The 24,344-nt window shown below is 41.8% G+C and overlaps 2 protein-coding genes across 4 annotated transcripts in view; one reads left to right on the forward strand and one right to left on the reverse strand.

The window, feature by feature from the left end:
- cdc123 (cell division cycle 123 homolog (S. cerevisiae)) overlaps positions 1 to 18,174 on the reverse strand; it is a 38,333-nt gene extending 20,159 nt beyond the window's left edge. For all 3 annotated transcript variants that reach the window (XM_043714156.2, XM_087999343.1, XM_087999342.1), the window contains exons 1-7: positions 18,054 to 18,174; positions 8,996 to 9,067; positions 7,219 to 7,279; positions 7,044 to 7,076; positions 6,578 to 6,673; positions 3,750 to 3,856; positions 2,459 to 2,507 (exon numbers count right to left, since the gene is read on the reverse strand). In XM_043714156.2, the coding sequence (XP_043570091.2) occupies positions 2,459 to 2,507; positions 3,750 to 3,856; positions 6,578 to 6,673; positions 7,044 to 7,076; positions 7,219 to 7,279; positions 8,996 to 9,067; positions 18,054 to 18,127 (492 nt within the window). In that variant the 5' untranslated portion in view covers positions 18,128 to 18,174. The remainder of the gene's footprint in view (positions 1 to 2,458; positions 2,508 to 3,749; positions 3,857 to 6,577; positions 6,674 to 7,043; positions 7,077 to 7,218; positions 7,280 to 8,995; positions 9,068 to 18,053) is intronic.
- Positions 18,175 to 18,252: 78 nt separating this feature from the next.
- The window catches only part of nudt5 (nudix (nucleoside diphosphate linked moiety X)-type motif 5), a 42,427-nt gene continuing 36,335 nt past the window's right edge, over positions 18,253 to 24,344 (forward strand). The window contains exons 1-2 of the mRNA XM_043714159.2: positions 18,253 to 18,347; positions 19,120 to 19,264. The gene's annotated coding sequence lies outside the window, so the exon portion shown is untranslated. The remainder of the gene's footprint in view (positions 18,348 to 19,119; positions 19,265 to 24,344) is intronic.

Raw genomic sequence — 24,344 nt, forward strand, 5'->3', positions numbered from 1 at the left:
TGAGAACATAGGGGAAGTGCTTAATGTCAGTATTCACATTGGAAAAGGGAATTGTTAGTTAGAATAATGAGATACAGGCTACCAGATTAGATGGGATTGAGGTTGACAAAGAGGAGGTTTTCGCAATTTTAGAAGATCCGAAAATAAATATGACCCCAGGGCTGGATGGGACTTATCCTTGGATTCACTGGGAAGCCAGGGAAGAGATTGCAGAGCCTTTGGCTTTGATCTTTATGTCTTCATTGTCGACAGGAGTAGTGCCAGGAGACTGGAGAAGATCAATGTAGTTCCCTTGTTTAAGAAAGGGAGTCGGGACAATCCTAGTAATTATAGACCAGTGAGTCTTACTTCGGTTGTGGGTAAGATGTTGGAAAAAGTTATGAGATAGGAATTATAATAATCTGGAAAGGCACAATTTGATTAGGGATAGTCAACACAGTTTTGTGAAGGGTGGGTCATGCTTCACTAACCTTATTGAGTTCTTCCAGAAGGTGACAAAACAAGTGGATGAAGGTAAAGCGGTTGATGTGGTGTATATGCATTCAGCATGGCGTTTGAAAAGGTTCCAAACAGTAGGCTATTGCACAAAATAAGGAGTTTCGGGATTGAAGGTGATTTAGCAGTTTGTGTCAGAAATTGGTTAGCTGAAAGAAGACAGAGTAGTGGCTGATGGAAAATGTTTATCCTGGAGCTCAGTTACTATTGGTGTGCTACAAGCATCTGTTTTGGAGCCACTTCTGTTTGTCATTTTTATAAATGATCTGGAGGTGGGCATAAAAGGATGGGTTAGTAATTTGCAGATGACACTAAGGTAAGCAGAGTTGTGGCTGGTGCCGAAGGATGTTGTGGGTTACAAAGGGACACAAATAAAATGCAAAGCTCGACTGAGAAGTGGCAAATGGAGTTTAATGCAGAAAAGTGTGAGGTAGTTCACTTCAAAAGAAATAACAGGAATGCAGAGTACTGGGCTAATGGTAGAATTCTTGGTAGTGTAGATGAACAGAGAGATCTCAGTGTCCTGGTGCATAAATCACTGAAATTTGCCACTCACCAGGTTGATAGGCTTGTTAAGGAGGCATATGTACATTGGCGTGTATTGATAGGGGGATGGAGTTTCGGAGCCACGAGATCATGCTTCAGCTGTACAAGACATTGGGGTACTGCGTGCAGTTTTGGTCACCACATTATAGGAAGGATGTGGAAACTTTGGAAAGAGTTCAGAAGAGATTTACTAGGATGTAGCCTGGTATGGAAGGAAGGTCTTACGAGGAAAGGATGAGGAACTGAGGCTGTTTTTGTTGGTGGGAACAAGGTTGAGAGGTAACTTAATCGAGATGTATAAGATAATCAGAGAGTTAGATAGGGTGGACAGTGAGAGCCTTTTTCCTCAGATGATGAAGGCTAACACAAAGACATAGCTTTAAATTGAGGGGTGATAGATTTAGGACCGATATTAGGGGTAATTTCTTTGCTCAGAGAGTATTGGGGCGTGGAACAGCCTGCCTGCAACAGTAGTAGACTCGCCGACATAAAGGGCATTTAAATGGGCAGTGGACATACACATGAATGCTAATGCAACGGTGTAGATTAGATGGGCATAGATTATTTTCACAACATTGAGGGCCGAAGGGCCTGTACTGCGCTGTAACATTCTATGTTCTATGCCTACTCCAGAAGGCCTAGAGCCCTGATTCCAATTAGTAGGTCGATCAATAATTCCAACACATTTAATTAAATCCAGTGAGAAAAATTCGAACTTCTGACATTTTCTCAACTTTTAATTCTTTTTTTTAAATTCTGGTTTTGTAACCAAGATGGAGAATGGTGACTTTGTACACTTTTCACTGTATTCATGTATTCCAATACTTGAGTACACGTCACAAATTCCAATTTAGTTCCAATTCTGTATGAATTTTAATCAATTTTAATTATCATAAAAATCCACTTGAACTGGTGTAAAAGTTGAATTTGTAGTTTATACAATCAATTAGCCAATTAAAGATCAACACATTGTCATATGTAACAAAATGTCTGCGATACCTAAAAGTATGAGACATTGGCAGGAAGGAAAATGCAGTAATTATGCATTCAGGTCGACACAACTTTTATGGATAAGATGGTAGGACATATTGACAGAGTCGTTAGCAAAAGATTCTTCATCCCAAGGCACTCGGAATAATTAGAGGTATCGAGTACAAAAGCTGGGAAGCACGTACAAGTCCTTAATATCTACACTGAGAGAGTATCAGGAATTGCTATCCTATTTACTGTTTAATAACCATGAGTGCCAATAATTTTAACAGCAAAATTCAGGCCAACAATATAATCTTCAAATATAGAGTCACAACACGTTTAAAAAATAGAATAAGAAACCTGATGTTTGCTAGCTACTTGCATCATAATGACCCATACATTTATGCATGGAACCCAGGAGATTTGAAGCTGGAAACGGACTTACTTGAGGATCTACTTTAGGATCTGGTGAGTCATCAGTACAGTGAAGAAATCTGGATGAAAAGAATCAGTCAACAGATTACTGATAAGCTTAAGAAATTATCTGGACAATAAGCAGTTTGAACAAAAATCACACGGTTACAGCTATTATTCTGAGAGATGATCATAGTATGTCATTTATTTGCTGATAGACTATCTCCTGAAATACTCTTATTGCTCTGACCTGCCCATAAACATGAATGATTTAAAAAGTAACTTGGACTGAACTTTGTTTACAGTCAGTGCTACTTGATAATAGCAATGATTTCAGAAGATTTTCTTTGGCAGGATGTCACAGTGTTATTTTTGCTTCCAAATAATTTTGTGTCTTAAAATATCAGCAGAGTTCAAAATAGTGAAATAAACAAGTGACTTGAAAAGCAGCAACTTTCTCAGCTAAATGGAAAGCTTTATGGAAGGATGAACAGTGAAGGCAAAAAAACCTTGAACGGCTCCATAACAAGATTTTTTTTTGATAATTAAAAAAAGTGTTATTTTACCATTCCTATTCAGAATGAGCTCACAGGAGTAGAATCCCACGGGTATAGTATCATAGTTGTTGCATTACAGGGCTAGTCATTTCGAAGGTTGGATTAATGACTCAGAGATATGAGATCAAATACCATCAGGTCCGCGCGGGAACTTAAATTCACTTAATTGATTAAATCTAGAAACCAAAATGTGCATCAAAATGATATCCATGGAACCACTGGAAATTAACGTTCTTTAGGGAAGGAAATCTGATGTCCTAACCTGGTCTGCCCCACATGTGACTCCAGACCCTTGCAAAAGGGATGGGTCGAAACTGTCTTCTGAAATGATCTACTAAGCCTTCTCGCTATGTTCAAGAAAATGTTTCACTAGCAATCTCTCAAATGCAATTAGAGATGGACGATAATGGTCAGTGTTGCTTACATTCCATGAATATATAAAACAAAAGATTCAGTATTTCTCAATGATTGATATCAATATAAAATCTGTCACGTTTTTTGACCTCTGCTGAGTTAACAGCTCAGCCTGTCAACACAAATGAGAAATAAATCAGGCTTCATTGTGACGTTTCTGCATTCAAGTCACCTCATAACATACAGTTCAATATAAAAAACTGTGGTTCAGATGAAGTATCAGAATGCATGAAGTAAAGGAGACAAGAGGGAAACAAAATCAGCCTGAAAAGAAAGTGCAATACTTGACTGGTACAATCAAACATTTAAAAAAACTCCGAAGCTTTGTGTATTAACAATTCAAGTACATACGGCTGAGTTAAGTCATGAGTGACAAAGTCTGAACTTTTCAAAAGCAGGAAGATGTCACTGAGATTATTGCACTTGAGTGAGCTGTTCATTGCAATCCATTGAGCATCCTAGGGTAGAGGGAAAAAAAGACAAAGGAAAAACATAGTAGACCATAGCGTTATTCTGAAGATGCTTGCATTATCTTTAAGCAAAACAAAACACGTTTCAAACAAATGTGAGAATTCTTTTGACAGCTGTTAATTACCTAATATAAAATATCCAGACAAAATAGGAATACACAAACTAACCTCTTAGTCACCCTTGATAGATGATACCTGTCTGTATAAGCTGAGTGTCATAGTTACGCATTGGACAAAATACATTAAAAATCGAATAATGATAAACTTGAGGAAATAGAATATTGAAGGACTTTATGCATTCAGAATTAATAACCCAAAAAAACTAGCCATATATGTTTCATGTAAGATTGAAAAGACTGCCTGTTTAAATTCTCAAGCTAGGACAAACCTTCTCTAACATTTTATTGTAAAACAAACCATCAAGTTATTATGCTCAAGTAATAGAAGCAGAGAGTTTCTGAGAACATATATACTAGAAATGCCAAGATTAGATTCTTGGTCAGTGTTGAGTTTTGTTATGATGGCATAACTTGGGCATGGATTCAGCCCTTTGAGCTAGTTCTGTTATTTAGTGATATCATGGCTGATCTTTACTTCAGCTCAATCCTTCTGCCTTCGTTCTACATCTTTTTACATGCCTCCTAGTAAAATCTATAGATTTCAGATTTTAAATTGTTAATTGACTGGTATCTATTGCTTTTGATACATGACAATTCATATTAATATCCCTAGTCATTGTTCACACTGATTGCTAACTCGTGTATTGGGATATGGGTGAAGATAGCATCAGGTTCAGCTCAAATTTTGATTTGCCTCGTGTCCACTGACTTGTTAACATGACTCCTGAAAGAGCTATATCAACAAACCACAGCGTAAGGCTAGTGACACAAACACTGTGGAATCGTACACAATGAATCTTCACAAAAGTGGACAGAGGAGAAAACGTGGCCAGCTGCTGAGTTAGTTTGAGAAAAAAATCTCAAGTAAGTTCATCCAAGATGACTTCAAGTTCTGCTAAACTTTCATGCCACCCAATTAAAGGACATAAGTACTGCACCTTAAGTGATTGAATGAATCATCAGACTGGATGCATTTTATGTGATTACAAACATCAGTCATCTCATTCTTTGATGATACATTTTACATCCTATCAGGAGGCAGCATTGAGTTGAACACTGTTAAATGTTTAGATTAGATTAGATTCCCTACAGTGTGGAAACAGGCCCTTCGGCTTAACAAGTCCACACCGACCCTCCGAAGAGTAACTCACCCCCCTCTGACTAATGCTCCTAACAACTATGGACAATTCAGCATGGCCAACTCACCTGGCCTGCACGTCTTTGGAATGTGGGGGGAAACCAGAGTACCTGGAGGAAACCCATACAGACACGGGGAGAATGTGCAAACTCCACACAGACAGTCGCCCAAGGCTGGAATTGAACCTGGGTCCCTGGTGCTGTGAGGCAGCAGTGCTAACCACTAAGCCACTGTGCCGCCCCAATTGGATCCAATTTATTTTTGTTGGACACCTACCACATGCCACCCAATTAAAGGACATAAGTACTGCACCTTAAGTGCAGTAAAATTTTGCTTTAGCCATTTACATTCAGCAAGTGATGCCAGACTGCATGAAAGGATCTTTTAAAAACCCTCCTCTCGACCCACCTTTATTTTTCTACTTATAATGTTCCCATCACAGAGCCATAAAACAGGTACAGAAAAGAAAGAGGTCATTCAGCCCATTGTAGAATTATAGAATCCCGACAGTGCAGATAGAGGCTGTTTGGCCCATCACGTCAGCACTAATCCTCCCAAGACCATCCCTCTCAAACTCTGGACGAATCCTATCCCCATAACCCCATATTTACCATGGCTAATCTACCTAACTCAAGTGTGTCTGCACCTTTCAACAAAACCTTCCACTTTTGTTCTCTTCTTTCTCACATTCCCAGACAAGCTCTAAACTTATTACATCTCTCAACATTTTAAAAATGTTCTGATGAAAGCTAAAATGTTAACTTTGTCTCCTCCTCCATGGATGCTGCCTGACCAGCTGAGATTTTTCAAGCATTTTCTAACATTGCATGACACACCATATCACTCATCACCACCAACTACTTTTGTGCTGATCCAATTCACACAAGAAAGCCAATACAAAACCAAAAATGCTAATGCAGTGACAGGAATAATCACAAGTTCCCTGGCCCAGCTTTATTTTCTCAAATTCCAAATGTTTCTGTTGGTTGTCCTAATTTTTAAATTAGACTTCAACCAACTTAAAAGTAAGGTGCCTTTCCCTTTGGGTAATATACCATAATATTTTGTTAAAGGTTGGTGAAGCCAGCCAAGACTTAATTGGTTGCTCCTCTCTAGCACTGACAGATGTAGCCTGACTAGGGTGACAGAATTATAAGAACTGCAATTATTCTGCATCTATAAGAAACACAATCGATTGGTGAGGAAACGTGCAAGCAAATACAGAATTTGCTTTATTACTTAAATAATCCATTTATCAAAGAATAGATTTTACAATAGAGTAACATTGTCTGATACAATCATATCCCATCTGTACAATAAGCAGAGATTCCAACTCAATATAAACTTGCTTTTCATTTATCAGAGTTTTCCTTGAGTCCAGCCAGTGAGGCAGGTTTTAAAAATGCTGACAACAAACATTTTCAAGTGCAAGATCTTCCTCAGATTTCTTACCCTTGGAGAGCTCCAGTTAAGCTTTGGAAACACACTGCCTCCAAGAGAGTTTATAGCCTCCTGCACTTTTGCTGCAAAATCTGGGAATTCTGGAGCCTGCATTTTAAAAACAAATAAATTCAAGTGTTAACAAAACAAAAGTACATCTAAATTAAAACCAATGAATTGCTCCAATTCAGTAAAGGTCTCAATTTTAAAAATAGATCAAAATACTATATAATAGCTAACACAGCTACATTTGGTCATGCAAATTTGACAAACTAAAGAACAGAAAACGGTAACTGAAAAGTATACAATGCAGACCTTGGTGTCTCCTGGGTAGGAGAGGGTGATTACTAAAATTAAGTACAGCAAATAAAGCTATAATTCCAAAATGTTCTGATTAGTTATAATTTATATTCAGCCAACAAACTAGTTGTTTTTAACACAAATATCACATCCACAGACATGCAAATAAATCGCTTACCGTAAGAGTTGTCACATTCTCATCATCTGACCACTACATGAAAGGAACACAAAAGGTTACCTCGCAATCACTCTCATATCAGAAACTACTAAGAGATCATTAATGTAAATTTATGTTTAATATGGAAAAACATACAAATATTTCATTAATACAATAAACAATAGACAATACTGGCCTGTACATCCTGTTCTTCATCACTGTCATCACCTATACGTGAACAACTTGGGGCTTCATTTCTGAAATAATTGGAAACAAGCTTTTATAAATCAAAAATCAGAAAGAGCGTTGAAAATTGGTGGAATGAAGGAATACGTAACTATTCAGATGGCCCTGAACAGTTAAAGCAGACCAACAGCAGTGTTTGTATGATTGTGATTTTTATTTCATCAGTGGCACACTGTAAACTGCAGCAACCATCTGTAGCAAATTCCACCATTATCAGCATCAGAAAGACAATGACCTACCAGAAAAGTTTGTGATTCATCTGAATATTTCACTAAACAAGAAATTAATCACTGGCTGTAAACACTCACCTAAACAACTAAAATGCAATTAAATTAAAACAAAATGATTCAAAAATACTTTCTGAATTGAAAGTGGTTAGCACTGCTGCCTCACAGCGCCAGAGACCCGGGTTCAATTCCCGCCTCAGGCAACTGACTGTGTGGAGTTTGCACATTCTCCCTGTGTCAACGTGTGTTTCCTCCGGGTGCTCCGGTTTCCTCCCACAGTCCAAAGATGTGCAGGTCAGGTGAATTGGCCATACTAAATTGCCCGTAAGGGGTAAATGTAGGGATATGGGTGGGTTGCGCTTTGGCGGGTCGGTGTGGACTTGTTGGGCCAAAGGGCCTGTTTCCACACTGTAATCTAATCTTTAAACTTAAGACATTGTTTTGCTCCTTACTGCCCACAAGCCATCATCAGAATGTAGATGTGTCTCTTTTTTTCAAATGATTTGGAGGTGCCGGTGTTGGACTGGGGTAGACAAAGATTTAAAAAAATCACACAACACCAAGGCTACAGTCCAACTGGTGTATTCAGAAATACTTGCTTTTGGAGTGCTGCTCCTTCACAGCTCACTGATGAAGAAGCAGCACTCCGAAAGCTAATACATCCATATAAACCCATCGGACTGTAACCTGGTGTTGTCTCCTTTTTATGGGTGAAAGTGAGGACTGCAGATGCTGGAGATCAGAGCTGAAAATGTGTTGCTGGAAAAGCGCAGCAGGTTAGGCAGCATCCAAGGAGCAGGAGAATCAACGTTTCGGGCATGAGCCCTTCTTCAGGAATGAGGAAAGTGTGCCAAGTAGGCTAAGATAAAAGGTAGGGAGGAGGGACTTGGGGGAGTGGCGTTGGAAATGCGATAGGTGGAAGGAGGTTAAGGTGAGGGTGATAAGCCGGAGTGGGGCTGGGGGCGGAGAGGTCAGGAAGAAGATTGCAGGTTAGGAAGGTGATGCTGAGTTCGAGGGTTGGGGGGAGGGGAAATGAGGAAACTGGAGAAATCTGAGTTCACCCCTTGTGGTTGGAGGGTTCCTAGGCGGAAGATGAGGCGCTCTTCCTCCAGCAGTCGTGTTGCTATGGTCTGGCAATGGAGGAGTCCAAGGACCTGCATGTCCTTGGTGAAGTGGGAGGGGGAGTTGACGTGTTGAGCCACGGGGTGGTTGGGTTGGTTGGTCCGGGTGTTCCAGAGGTGTTCTCTGAAACGTTCCGCAAGTAGGCAAGTTTTCCATGGGATGAAGCCAATTGATCATACTAATTAACAAGTAAATGCAGTTTCATCACAAAAATATAATCTAGCAATTGCATTCAGATGGATTAGTAATAACAATTTCTAATCAAATAGCTAACAAGACTGTGACAAATGCCACAATTTGGCATGTATTTTCTACTGTACTGCAGCATCCACTACACAAAGAAAAGCATGTGATCAAACACACATTGCTTGATATTACCTTCCAGAAATCACCAGCGTCCCATCATCCAGTAAATAATCGATTACATTCTGCGGCAGTGGAAGAATGACACTGTAAAATGAGAAATGTACTTGAACAACTTAAAGGTCGCACATCTATCCAGATCATCTAATTAAGTGAAACTGGAGCTTCAGATTCTAAACAAAAACAGAAATTGCTGGAAAATCTCAGCAGGTCTGGCAGCACTTGTGGAGAAAAAGCAGAGTTAACATTTCAGGTCCTGTGACCCTTCCTCAGAACAGGTCTGAGGCAAGGTCACCAGACCGAAAACGTTAACTTTGATTTCTCTTCACAGATGCTGCCAGACCTGCTGAGCTTTTCCAGCAATTTCTGTTTCTGTTTTTGCTTTACAGCATCCACAATGTTTAACCGACTGCCACCTCTCTTCCAGGAATGCCTACCCTGAAGAAGTACTGCTCTTCTCTTCTCCCTTTTTTTAGCTTTGACAAAGGGGCAGTTAGACTCGAAACGTCAGCTCTTTTCTCTCCTTACAGATGCTGCCAGACCTGCTGAGATTTTCCAGCATTTTGTCTTTGGATTTTAGATTCCAACATCCGCAGTAATTTGCTTTTATCTATTGTTGGGATATTGGCTTACAGTCTATTTCTACCTTGATGGAGTGTTCAAACCACATCACTAAAGTCATATATCAAACAGCGTGAGTGAATACAAATTGGTGCTCATTTATCTATGATCTTAAAATGAAAAGGTCAACCCAATCTGGAAAAAATATGCTGTAACGCTTAGTCATAATGTCATCTTAGTCATCTAGTCACAAAGTAAGTCATTGATTAGCAGGAAAATGCTGTTACCCTTTAGAGGGAAATAAACGTTTTAGCAATCTGAATCAATATAAAATCTAGGACCTAGATGAAGCAGGCATTAATGTCTGTTTAGAATTTGCTTTTTTTTCTCGGAATGCTTGCTTTTTTGTCCTTTAAGTTAGCAGGGAGCACTTCTAGTTTAAGTGCACAGTTCAAGTCAAATGATGATACTACTAAATCTTCCCAACATATTCAACTTTAACTCCAAAGGTCTCACCTGGCCCATGATGTCTTGTAACAAGTCTCAACAGGTTGATTGAAATATCATGCCCTGACTACTCTGGCTCTTAGGTTTTCCTAACAGAAGGAGCAGTTTACATGGATGGAAAATGATCACCAAAGATTTCAGCAAACTATTTAACAATTTTCAATAACTTTGAACATAGGAAAACATTCCAAATTGCTTCATTAAAGAATAGCCAGATAAAGATTTAGCAAAAGGAGGAGATATTAGCACGGGAATGACTCAAAGCTTGGTCAGGCATGTGCTTTAAAGGAGCAGAGATGGGAAGTAGGTGGTGTGGCTTTAGAAGTATAGAATGCTGACATGACAGAAATTGTCCACTTAACTTGTCAAACCTATGCTGATTCTCTGGAAGAACAATTATGCTCACCCCACAATCCAATTCTTTCCCTGTTTGCTTCCCATGGGTGCTTATCCAATTCCCTTTGAAAGTCACAAGGGAGCATATTCCAGAAGACAATCACTCATTGCCATGTATCATCTTCAGATTTTTACCAAATCACTGTCCCCTGGTGTGCCGTTATCACACAAACCAACAGCCACGCTCAGACAACAACTCACCAGAACGAAGGACCCGATACCCAACATGAGCAAGACGAATGTAGTGTACAAAATACCATGCAAGGACTGCACTAAACACTATATAGGACAAACAGGAAGACAACTAACAATCCGCATACATGAACATCAACTAGCCACGAAACGACACGACCAGCTATCCTTAGTAGCCACACATGCAGACAACAAGCAACATGAATTCGACTGGGACAACACTACTATCATAGGGCAAGCCAGACAGAGAACAGCCAGGGAATTCCTAGAATCATGGCATTCATCCACAAACTCCATCAACAAACACATCGACCTGGACCCAATATACCAACCACTACAGCGGACAGCTGAAACTGACAACCAGAAGCAGGGACAGACCACTATAAACACCGGAGGAAACATCAAAGAAGCGCTTCGCAGGAGGCTCCCAAGCACTGATGATGTCGCCTAGCAAGGGGACGAAACGTTTGCAACAAAAACTTCCAGCTCGGCGAACAGAACCACAACAACGAGCACCCGAGCAACAAATCTTCGCACAAACTTTGAAAACAGGCTGCTTTGTCCTGGAAGGTGTAAAGCTTCTTAAATGTTGTTAGAGCTGCATTCATCCAAGCAAGTGGGGAGTAAGGTGAGTTACACATCGCAGTATTCCCAGCCTTTGATCTGCTCTTACATCCACAGTGTTTATGTGATGAGCCCCATTGAATTTCTGGTCAGTGGAAAACCCCCAGGACATTGATTGTGTGGGGGAATTTGGTAATGGTAACACCATTGAATGTCAAGGGATAGTGGTTAAATAATCTCTTACTGGTGATGGTCATAGCCTGGAAAACTGTGTAGTGCAAATGTTATTTTTTATTTGCCAATTGTTTAGCCCAAGCATGGATATTGTCTAGATCTTGTTGTATTTGAACATAGACTACTTCAGTGTCTGAGGAGTCATGAATGGTCCCGAACATGGTACAATCATCTACAATTATCCCCACGCCTGACCTTATGATGGAGGGAAGGTCATTGATGAATCGGTTAAAGATGGTTGGGTCTAGGACAATACCTTGAGGATCTCCTACATGATCTCCCACAATCATGACCATTTTCCTATGTGTCACATATGACTAACCACTGGAGAGTTTGCCCCAATACCCATTTATTCCAGTTTTGTTAGGGCTCCTTATTGCCACACTCAGTTGAATGTAGCCTTCGTGTCAAAGGCTGTCACTCTCACCTCCCCTCTGGAATTTAGCTCTTTTGTCCATGTTTGAACCGAGGCTTTAATGAGGTCAGGAGCTGAGTAGCTCTCGTGAACCCCACACTAGGCATCACTGAGCAGGTGTTGCTTGATGTCACTGTTGATGACAACTTCTATCACTTTACTAATGATCAAGAGTAGGCTGATGGGGTGGTAATTGGCTGGGTTGGATTTGTCTTGCTTGTTATGCAGAAAGCATATCTGGGCAATTTTCCACATTTTTGTGTAGATGCCAGTGTTATAACTGTAATGGAACAACTTGGCTAATGGATCAACAAGTTCTGGAGCACAGGTCTTCTGTATTACTGCTGGAATGTTGTCAGGGCCCAGAGCCTTGCAGTATCCAGTGTCTCCAACCATTTCTTGGTAAGATTGGAGTGAATTGAATTGGCTGCAGACTGGTATCTGTAATGCTGGGGACCACCGGAGGAGGCCAAGATGAATCATCCACTTGGTACTTCTGAAGATTGCTGTGGATGCTTCAGCCTTATCTTTTATACTGATGTGCTGGCCACTTCCCTCATTGAGGGAAGGTATTTATGGAACTTCCTCCTCCAATGAATTGTTTAATTGTCCACCCCCACTCACGATTTAATGTGGCAGGACTGCAGAGCTTAGATTGGATCCGTTAGTTGTGGGATCGCTTAGCTCTACCTATCACTTGCCGTTTATGCTGCTTGGCATGTAAGTAGCCCTATTTGGCAGCAACACCAGGTTGACACCTCATTTTCATGTATGCCTGGTACTGCTCCTGGCACACCCTCCTGCACACTCCATTGATCCCTTGGCTTGGTGGTAGTGGTTGAGTGGGGGATATGCTGGGCTATCAGGTTACAGATTGTGCTGGAATACAATTCTATTGCTGTCGATGGTCCACAGCACCTCATGGATGCCCAGTTATGAGTTGCAAGATCTGTTTGAAGTCTGTTCCATTTCGCACGGTGATAGTGCCACACAACACGATGGAGGGTATTCTCAATGTGAAGGCAAGACTTCATCTCCGCCAGAACTGTACGGTGATCAATCTGACTGATACTGTTATGGTTAACTGATATAACTTTAATAGTTTCAAATAAACTTTCTTGAAATAATATTTATATCTCCAAATGAAAACAACTCCAGTTTCTCTGATCTATCTTTGGAACAGTTAGGAAAAGCCTTTATTTTAGAATTGTTGTCATTATTTTCAATTCTCTCATCAGCCTCACCCCTCCTAATATGTGGCATCTGCTCCAAACCCCAGAGATATCTGTACTTTTCTATTCTTATGTCTTGTTAATCCTCAATTTTAATCACTTTGTGACCGAAACTTCAACTACCAAACGAAAAATAATCATATTTGTAGCACACGTTTTGCAATTGCTGGATATATCAAAGCACTTAGAGTCATAGAGATGTACAGCATGGAAACAGACCCTTCGGTCCAACCTGTCCATGCTGACCAGATATCCCAACCCAATCTAGTCCCACCTGCCAGCACCCGGCCCATATCCTTCCAAATCCTTCCTATTCATTTACCCATCCAAATGCCTCTTAAATGTTGCAATTGTACCAGCCTCCACCACATCCTCTGGCAGCTCATTCCATACACATACCACCCTCTGTGTGAAAAGGTTGCCCCTTAGGTTTATTTTATATCTTTCCCCTTTCACCCTAAACCTATGCCCTCTAGTTCTGGACTCCCCGATCCCAGGGTAAAGACTTTGTCTGTTTATCCTATCCATGCCCCTCAATTTTGTAAACCTCTCCGACGCTCCAGGGAAAACAGCCCCAGCCTGTTCAGACTCTCCCTAAAGCTCAAATCATCCATCCCTGACACCATCCTTGTAAATCTTTTCTAAACCCTTTCAAGTTCATAATATCTTTCCAATAGGAAGACCAGAATTACACGCAATATTCCAACAGTGGCCTAACCAATGTCCTGTACAACCGCAACATGACCTCTCAACTCCTGTACTCAATACTCTGACCAATAAAGGAAAGCATACCAAACACCTGCTTCACTATCCTATCTACCTGCGACTCCACTTTCAAGGAGCTATGAACCTGCACTCCAAGGTGTCTTTGTTCAGCAACACTCCCTAGGACCTTACCATTAAGTGTATAAGTCCTGCTAAGATTTCCTTTCCAAAAATGCAGTACCTCGCATTTATCTGAATTAAACTCCATCCACCACTTCTCAGCTCATTGACCCATCTGGTCCAGGTCCTGTTGTAATCTGAGGTAACCCTCTTCACTATCCACTACACCTCCAATTTTGGTGTCATCTACAAACTTACTAACTGTACCTTTTATGCTCGCATCCAAATCATTTATGTAAATGACAAAAAGTAGAGGACCCAGCACCGATCCTTGTGGCACTCCACTGGTCACAGGCCTCCAGTCTGAAAAACAACCCTCCACCACCACCCTCTGTCTTCTACCTTTGAGCCAGTTCTGTATCCAAATGGCTAGTTCTCCCTTTATTCCATGAGATCTCTAAAGCTAATAAAATATTTCTCGATGTGTAGCAATTGCTGTAATGTAGGAAATAGACAATAGGTGCAGGAGTAGGCCATTCTGCCCTTCGAGCCTGCACCACCATTCATGATGATCATGGCTGATCATCCTCAATCAGTTCCTGCCTTATCTCCATTACCCTTGATTCCACTATCCTTGAGAGCTCTATCCAACTCTTTCTTAAACGAATCCAGAGACTGGGCCTCCACTGCCTTCTGGGGCAGAGCATTCCACACACCCACCACTCTCTGGGTGAAGAGGTTTCTTCTCATCTCTGTCCTAAATGGCCTACCCCTTATTTTTAAGCTGTATCCTCTGGTTCGGGACTCACCCATCAGCGGAAACATGTTTCCTGCCTCCAGAGTGTCCAATCCTTTAATAATCTTATACGTCTCAATCAGATTCCCTCTCAGTCTTCTAAACTCAAGGGTATACAAGCCCAGTCGCTCCAATCTTTCAACATAAGATAGTCACGCCATTCCAGGAATTGACCTCGTGTACCTACGCTGCACTCCCTCAATAGCCAAAATGTCCTTCCTCAAATTTGGAGACCAGAACTGCACACAATATTCCAGGTGCGGTCTCACCAGGGCCCTGTACAGCTGCAGAAGAACCTCTTTGCTCCTATACTCAATCCTTCTTGTTATGAAGACCAGCATGCTATTAGCTTTCTTCACTACCTGCTGTACCTGCATGCTTGCCTTCATTGATTGGTGTACAAGAATACCCAGATCTCTTTGTACTGCCCCTTTACCTAACTTGACTCCATTTAGGTAGTAGCTGAAAATGTGTTGCTAGAAAAGCGCAGCAGGTCAGGGAGCATCCAAGGAACAGGAGAATTGAACAGGAGAATTTCGGGTATAAGCCCTGAAGAAGGGCTTATGCCCGAAACGTCGATTCTCCTGTTCCTTGGATGCTGCTTGACCTGCTGCGCTTTTCCAGCAACACATTTTCAGCTCTGATCTCCAGCATCTGCAGCCCTCACTTTCTCTCCATTTAGGTAGTAATCTGCCTTCCTGTTCTTGCCACCAAAGTGGATAACCATACATTTATCCAAATTAAATTGCATCTGCCATGCATCTGTCCACTCACCTAACCTGTCCAGGTCACCCTGTATTCTCCTAACATCCTCCTCACATTTCACCCTACCACCCAGTTTTGTATCAGCAAATTTGCTAATGTTACTAGTAATACCATCTTCTATATCATTAATATATATTGTAAAAAGCTGCGGTCCCAGCACGGATCCCTGCGGTACCCCACTGGTCACTGCCTGCCATTCCGTAAGGGAGCCGTTTATCACGACTCTTTGTTTCCTGTCAACCAACCAATTTTCAATCCAAGTCAGTACTTTGCCCCCAATACCATGCGCCCTAATTTTGCTCACTAACCTCCGATGTGGGACTTTATCAAAGGCTTTCTGAAAGTCCAGGTACACTACATCCACTGGATCTCCCTTGTCCATCTTCAGAGTTACATCCTCAAAAAATTCCAGAAGATTAGTCAAGCATGATTTCCCCTTCATAAATCCATGCTGACTCTGACTTATCCTGTTACTGCTATCCAGATGTGTCGTAATTTCATCCTTTAATTGACTCCAGCATCTTTCCCACCACTGAGGTCAGACTAACTGGTCTATAATTTCCTGCTTTCTCTCTCGCTCCTTTCTTAAAAAGTGGTACAACATTAGCCACCCTCGAATCCGCAAGAACTGATCCTGAATCTATCGAACTCTGGAAACTAATCACCAACACATCCACGATTTCTAGAGACACCTCCTTCAGTACCCTGGGATGTAGACCACCATGCCCCGGGGACTTATCAGCCTTCAGACCTAACAGGCTCTCCAACCCCATTTCCTGGCAAATATAAATTCCCTTCAGTTCAGGTCCTTCAGCCACTGTTACCTCTGGGAGTCAATTTGCACATGGCAAGATCAGGGAAATAATAATGACTGGATAATTGCCTATTTTCTGACACTGAAGGGGTAATCGTTTTTTCACTACTTTGAAATCACAGCTACTGAACCCTTCACCTCCCAAGAGGCAGACACTGCCTGGGTATAATGTGTCATCTGAAAGATGGTTCTTCTGACAAGTTGGTATTCTGCCAGTACTGCAGGGAGAAGAGTCTTGAAAACTTTTGTGCACAAGTCCCAATTTTAAATGTTGGAGATCGCACCCCCCATGATCTTTGCAGCTATAAGACACAAAAGCAGAAGTAGGCCACTCAGCCTATTGAGTTTGGTCTGCCATTCAATGAGATTGTAGCTCATCTGATAATCCTCAAATCCACTTTCTCCCCCAAATCACTGGATTCCCTTACTGATTAAAAAATCTGTCTATCTCAGCCTTGAATACACTTTTAAAACTTTAAGATAACTGAGAAATGGTACAAAGGATTTCAGTTCTAAGGAAGGGTCACTTGACCCAAAATGTTAACTCTGATTTCTCTCCACAGACACTGCCAGACCTGTGGAACTTTTCCAGCAATTTATGTTTGTTTTTCTGATTTACAGCATCTGCATTCCTTTCAGGATTATTTCCCGAAAGAATTCCACAGGTTCACTACCCTCATCGCTGTCTTACATGGGAGGCCCCTCACTCTGAGATGATGCCCTCTGGTCCTAGACTATCCAACAAGGGGAAGCTACTTTTCTTCAGCTACTCTGTCAAGTCCCCCAAGTAAATGTTTCAATCGAGTCGCCTCTCATTCTTCAATATTCCAGCGATATTCACTATTCCAATCTTCTGGGAGTTCAGGCCCAATCTCTAGAGTCATAGAGTCCTACAGCACAGAGACAAGCCCTTCAGCCTAAACTGGTCCATACTTACCAAAACGTATATCCACATTAACCACATTTGCCTGTACTTGGCCCATATCCTTCTAAACCTTTTGCATCCATGTATTTAGAGTCAGAGATGTACAGCACAGAATCAGACCCTTCAGTGCAACTCGTCCATGCCAACCAGATATCCTAAATTAACCTAGTCCCATTCACCAACACTTGGTCCACAGCCCTCTAAACCCTTCCTATTCATATACCCATCCATTTTAAATGCTGTAATTGTACCAGCCTCCACCACTTCAGCTGTCAGCCCATTCTATACACACACCACCCTCTGCATGAAAAAGTTGCCCCTTAGGACTCTCAAATTTTTCCGATCTCACCCTAAACCTATGCTATCTAGTTCTAGACTCCCCCAGCCCAGGGAAAAAATCTTGTCTATTTACCCTATCCATGCCCCTCAAGAATATATAATAGAAAAGATTTGTCCAAATCTATTGCTCAGAAGACAGTTTCCATCCCCTGCAAGGTTGTTTCTGTGCTGTACATCTTTATGACTCTAAATACATGAATAGGAAAGGTTTAGAAAGATATGGGCCACAAGTGCAGGCAAATAGGGTTAGTGTGGGTGGATGATTTGGTCAGCATGGACCAGTTGGGCCGAAGGGCCTGTCTCTGTGCTGTAGAACTCTATGAGATTGGTCCCCAGGGCCTACCTAAGGAACCACCGCCCGCTCTGGTAAACCTGCCCCTTTCTATAAGGTTTCCCTCCAGCTTCCCTGATGTCCCATTCTGGCTGCTCATAAGGCGCTACAGCAATGCAGCTGGCGGCGGCAGCAGTCGCTGTTGTTGCAGGACTGCACGACGAGGGCGAGACCCACCTCCTGATGGTGAGCTTCTTGAAGAGCGGGTACCAGGCCGAGAGCTGACAGCTCACCACCTGCTCCTTCTTCATCACTCCTGGCAACGGCAGCGGCTCCGCTTCCGCTGTGGCTGCGCGCCGCCCAAACCCTTCCCCCGGCCCGGCCGGAAGTCGGGTGTGGTTGCTGAGGCGGTGTCACAGGAAAAGCCGCTCGGGCCGCTCACAGGGTGAGGCTGCAGGAAGGCTCTTTGGGAGCGCTGTTGGTGTGAAACTTCTATTTTTGTCAATCTCCACAACATCCTCCCATTTGTTGGTAAAGTACCAGATTTATATTAGTCTCGCTGATGTTCGGGGAAACTTTTATTTTAAATTTGATGCTCGGCTATCAAAGAATCGCCAGTGTGAATAATTGCAGGGAACCAGGGCTCTGTCTGTGTGGAATTTTAATTTGTAAATAGTTAAAACATTACTCCTTATATTGTTGTAGTTCCATTTTTTTCTTGTACATTTGAAAGGGTGATCCCTGTTCTACAAGTTCCCTCAGATTTAGTTCAATTTGAGAGAATGTCCTTTAGGGAAAGAAATCTGCCACCTTTTACCTGGTCTGGCCTACAGGTGACTCCAGACCCACAGCAATGTGGTTGATTCATAACCACCTTCTGCGTAATTAGGGATGGGCAATAAGTGCTGGCCTGGCCAGCGATGCCCTCATCCCAGGAATGAATAAACAAAGTTACTTACAGAGTTACATTGTACTTTACTCAAAAACTGCATGAATCCATGTAATATTCTGTTAACTCACTTTTTAAATTAGAATCAGTCTAAATATTGTGGCACAAGACAGCAGAACACAGGGGGCTAACACCTTCAACATCTTAACATCTTATCTGGGCTGACACCAATTGTTACAGTTAACCTGAGAATGTAACTTTAAAAAAAAGGTTTTGTGATTAACATATGAAAAAAGTGAAACTATCATGGTCCTTCTAACAGATGAGAGACTTAACAAACAATCAAGGTATTTTTCAATGTATAATTTCAGTTACATCACACTGTAAACTTTTGCTAAAAATTCTGTCTTACAGTTGTGTACTCCACAACCACCTGATGAAGGAACAGTGCTCCGAAAGCTAGTGCTTCCAATTAAACATGTTGGACTATAACCTAGTGTTGTGTGATTTTTAATTTTGAAGAGGAGAATTGATCATTCAGATAAGCTCACTTCACATTGTTCGTTTTGTTTCCTTATTGCAAATGACAGATTTAAATAGTACTTTCAGTTAATGCATGTACTCCCACACTTTCTCTGAATTATCTGAACAGAAATCAAAGGGAATGGAGTATAAAAATAGAGGTTTTGCTAAAACTACTAGTCAGACCTCAGCAGGAATTCTGCAAACAGTTAAGGAATGATATACAGTACTGGAATTGGAGACAATACTGAAAAAGTTGATTAGACTGATATTGGGTATGGGAGAAAGTGAGGACTGCAGATCAGAATTGAGAGTGTGGTGCTGGAAAAGCACAGCAGATCAGGCCACAGCCGAGGAGCAGGAATGTCAACGTTTTGGGCATAAGCAATTCCTGATGAAGGGCTTATACCTGAAGCATCGAATCTCCTGCACCGCGGATGTGGCCTAACCTGCTGTGCTTTGTCACCACCATATTCTCAAGTCTGATACCAGGTACAGAGGAGCTGTCTTATGAAGAGATTGGACCTGTACTCACTTGAATTTAGAATCTGAGGAAACATTGTTGAAACATATCAGATTCTTAAAGGGCCTGAAAGGGTAGATGCTGAGAGGTTGTTTCCCCTTGTGGGAGAGTTTAGAACAGTCTCAGAATAAGAAGTCAGACATTTAAAACAGAGATGTCTCCATCAGAAAGTAATGAATCAATGAAATTATTGACTACAGAGGGCTGTTAAGGTTGGGCCATTTAGTATATTCAAAGCTGAGGTAGACATTTTTTATTCAGTACAGGAATGGAGTGTTGTGGGGGAAAGACAAGGAAATGGAATTGAGGATTATCAGATCAGTCATGATCTCATTGGTGGAGCAGACTCGTTTGAGCTGAATGGCTAACTTCTGCTCCTTTACCTTATGGTCTTAAGGACGTTTGTACAGTTAGTTTTCAGCATTGTCTTGTGTTCTCAACTTCTCTCTTTTCAGTCACACTCAGTTTTATCTCAAGCTTCATTGTGCTAAAGTCTGTTTTTTTTTGTCCTTGTTCTGTATAATAATACTTGCATGTTAATTGTTCTGTATAATAATACTTGCATGTTAATTGTTCTATATAATAATACTTGCATGTTAATTGTTCTGTATAATAAAACTTGCATATAGTTATTTTCCCTTTTTTGTTTTGTGAGACATAATTGGTTAAGGGAAGAGTGTTGGCGTGGAATGTGGGAGAAGGTGCCCCAGGGAACTTGGATCAGGCCTGGACTCAAAATTGAAACGTGAACTGAAATCTTTGCATTTGAAATGTCAATACTGAGGTAGAGCTCTAATAGAGTTATAACTAGGCCCCAGCTCTGTCAACACCCCTGAGGGGTTGTGTCAATTTTTAAGGCTCGATATGGGTCACAGTCGGTAATCTTTTTGGGAAGAGCAGGCAGAGAGGCCATTAATTGCTGTCTCAGGGGAACACGGCACATTGTACAAATTTGCTCAGCCCCATTTTTGAACTCAGACCTCAGAGTATAGTCCCGTTCCAACAATCTACTTATCAAGAATTGGGAATGCTACCTTAACAAATAAATCAATAGGTACTTCCTTACGGCTGCAGCAACAATTTTGTTTACATCTTGAATGTAATTGAATATCTTAAAAATGTGTTGCTGGAAAAGTACAGCAGGTCAGGCAGCATCAAAGGAGAAGGAGAATCGACATTTCGGGCATAAGGGCTTATGCCCGAAACATTGATTCTCCTTCTCCTTCTCCTTTGATGCTGCCTGACCTGCTGCGCTTTTCCAGCAACACATTTCTAAGCTCTGATCCCCAGCATCTGCAGTCCTCACTTTCTCCTTGTAATTGAATATCCCAGAGCATTTCACAGGGTGGTGTGGGGCATTTAAAAAGAAAATATGACACTAGGATACGTAAGGTATTGAATCAGATGATAAAATGCTTGTTTGAAGAGATATGTTTTTAAAGAGAAAAGCAAAATAGAGGGGTTTAGGGAGGGAATTCCAGAGCTCTGTGTCAAGAGAATTGAAGGTGTGGCTGCCAGTGATGGGACAATTAACTTGGGGATGCTGAGGAGTGCAGATACCTTAAAGGGTTGTGGGTTGGAGGCGATCAGAAATAGAGAGGGACAAAGCTATGAGGGGTTTTGAAAACAAGGTGAGAATCTTAAAACCAAGATGTTTCTTGGAAGGGAGGTACAGGGAGGCAGGGGAACAGGATCACTGTGAGGTTTGACTTCTCTGATTCTCCACTTGCTGGAATTAACCTTTCTTCCTCAATCTTCAACATATTACAACTCAAACTGAACAGCACCATTCATGTCCTCATCCACTGCTGTTAAACATTGGCTCAAATTATGACTAATTCAAGGTTTGCCTGCACCTTTTACTTTTAGACTCGCATCACATGATTGCAGGCCATTCTTTTAGCTACTATACTCCTGCCCCCTTCTATCTTAACACTATCTCTTCTCTGCCCCACCACACATCCCCCCCCCCCGTACAGAACTGTCAAAAGCCTTATCAAAACCTTTACTTTAGTCTTCCTTCATTCTTCTACTAAAATCCATTTCCCTTTAGCTCCTGCTCAGTAATTTTTCTCCTCAGCGTGAGTGCCGAAGAAACATAATGTGTTTTTGGACCATGCAAAGTCCTCCTTACTAACATCTGGGCCTCGTGCTAAAATTGGGGGAATCAAACCTTACAAATAATGTCCCAAATGCCACCATTCTCATCCCTGGATATGACCTGCCTCATTCATGTGATATCAAGAAACAGTTGGAGGCACTGGATGCTGCTAAGTTGATGGGCCCTGACAACATTCTGGCAATAGTACTGAAGACTTGTGCTCCAGAACTTGCTGCTCCCCTAGCCAAGCTCTTCCAATGTAGTTCCAACAATGGCATCTATGCAACAATGTGGTAAATTGCCCACGTATGTCCTGTACACACAAATATAACCTGGCCAATTATTGCCCCAACAGTCTACTGTCGTCCATCAATAAAGTGATGGACGTTGTCACCAACAGTGCTGTCAAGCAGCATCTGCTCCGCAACATGCTCATTGTCGCCCAGTTTGGGTTCTGCCAATGTCATTCAGCTCCTGACCTCTTTACATAGACAAACGAACTGAATACCACAAATGTGGTGAGAGTGACAGCCCTTGACATCAAAGCTGCATTTGATCAAGTATGGCATCAAGGAGCCTGAGTAAAACTAGAATCGATGGATATCGGGGGCAAACTCTCCACTGATTGGAGTCATACCTAGCACATAGGAAGATCGGTCATGGTTGTGAGAGGGAAGTCACGTAGAGTAGTGTCCTAGGCCCAACCATCTTCAGCTGTTTCATCAGTGACCTTCCATCCATCATGAGGTTAGAAGTGGGGGTGTACAATCATCGGCAAACAATGTTCAGCCCCATTCATCACTCCTTAGAAACTGAAGCAGTGCGTAATATCAACAAGATGCACCTTGGCAATTCACCAAGGATCCTTTGACCTTCCAAATCCACAACCTCTTCCATTTTCAAGGACAAGGGCAGCAGATACATGCGAACACAACCCCACATAAATTCCTCTCCGAGCCACTCACCATCCCAACTTGGAAATCTATCACTACTTCTTCATTGTCGCTAAGTCAGAATCCTGGAAATGCCTCACTAAGGTCATTGTGGGTTTACCTACAGCACGTGGACTGCAGCACAGGACATAGCTCGCCACCACCTTCTCACAGGCAACCAGGATCGGGCAATAAATGCGGGGCCCTGCCAATGACCCCCAATCCCAAGAATGGATAAAAAAGAAACAGTATGTCTTTGAAAGACGTTTGTCACATGTTTAAAAAAGAAATTGTTGTATTATCATGTTTTTCTTTGTGTTCAGACTTGCTGGTACTTTCCAGTCAGTTTAAATATGTCTTTTGGGAAGTCTTTTTGGGGATGCAGATCATCCACCTTTTGGATTTTTAAAAATTCATTCATAGAACATAACAACACAGTACAGGCTTTTCGGCCCTCAATGTTGCGCCGCCCTGTCATACTAATCTGAAGCCCATCCCACCTACACTATTCCATGTACGTCCATATGCCTGTCCAATGACGACTTAAATGCACTTAAACTTGCCAAATCTACTACTGTTGCAGGCAAAGCATTCCATATCCTTACTACTCTCTGAGTAAAGAAACTACCTCTGACATCTGTCTCATACCTATCTCCCCTCACTTCTTATAAAATTGTGTCCACTCGTGTTTGCAGTCCCCATACTTGGAAAAAGGCTCTCCCTGTCCACCCTATCTAACCCTCTGATTATCTTGTATGTCTCTATTAAGTCACCTCTCAACCTTCTTCTCTCTAATGAGAACAGCCTCAAGGCCCTCAGCCTTTCCTCGTAAGACATTGCTTCCATATCAGGCAACATCCTAGTAAATCTCCTCTGCATCCTTTTCAAAGCTTCCACATCCTTCTTATAACGCGGTGACTAGAACTGTACACAATACTCCAAGTGTGGCCGTACCAGAGCTTTGTACAGCTGCAGGATAACCTTCTTGTTCCGGAACTCAATCCCTCTATTAATAAAGGCCAAAACACTGTATGCCTTCTTAACAACCTTGTCAATCTGGGTGGCAACTTTCAGGGATCTGTGTACATGGACACTGAGATCTCTCTGCTCATCTGCACTCCCAAGAATCTTACCATTAGCCCATACTTTGCATTCCGATTACTCCGTCCAAAGTGTATCACCTCACACTTGTCCACATTAAACTCCATTTGCCACCTCTCAGCCCAGCTCTGAATCCTATCTATGTCTCTCTGCAACCTACTGCATCCTTCGTCACTATCCACAACTCCACCGACCTTAAGTGTCTTCCGCAGATTTACTAACCCACCCTTCTAAGCCCTCATCCAGGTCATTTATAAAAATGATGAACAGCAGTGGACCCAACACCGACCCTTGCAGTACGCCGTTAGTAACTGGGCACCAAGATGAACATGTTTCATCAACTACAACCCTCTGTTTTCTTTCAGCAAGCCAATTACTGATCCAATCTGCTATGTCTCCCACAATCCCATTCCTCCGCAATTTGTATAATAGCCTAATGCGAGGAACCTTATCGAACGCC

Source organism: Chiloscyllium plagiosum, unplaced genomic scaffold, assembly GCF_037043375.1.
Source record: "Chiloscyllium plagiosum isolate Xiang-an unplaced genomic scaffold, Cpla_swu_hap1 HiC_scaffold_23, whole genome shotgun sequence".
In the NCBI taxonomy this organism is placed as follows: Eukaryota; Metazoa; Chordata; class Chondrichthyes; order Orectolobiformes; family Hemiscylliidae; genus Chiloscyllium; species Chiloscyllium plagiosum.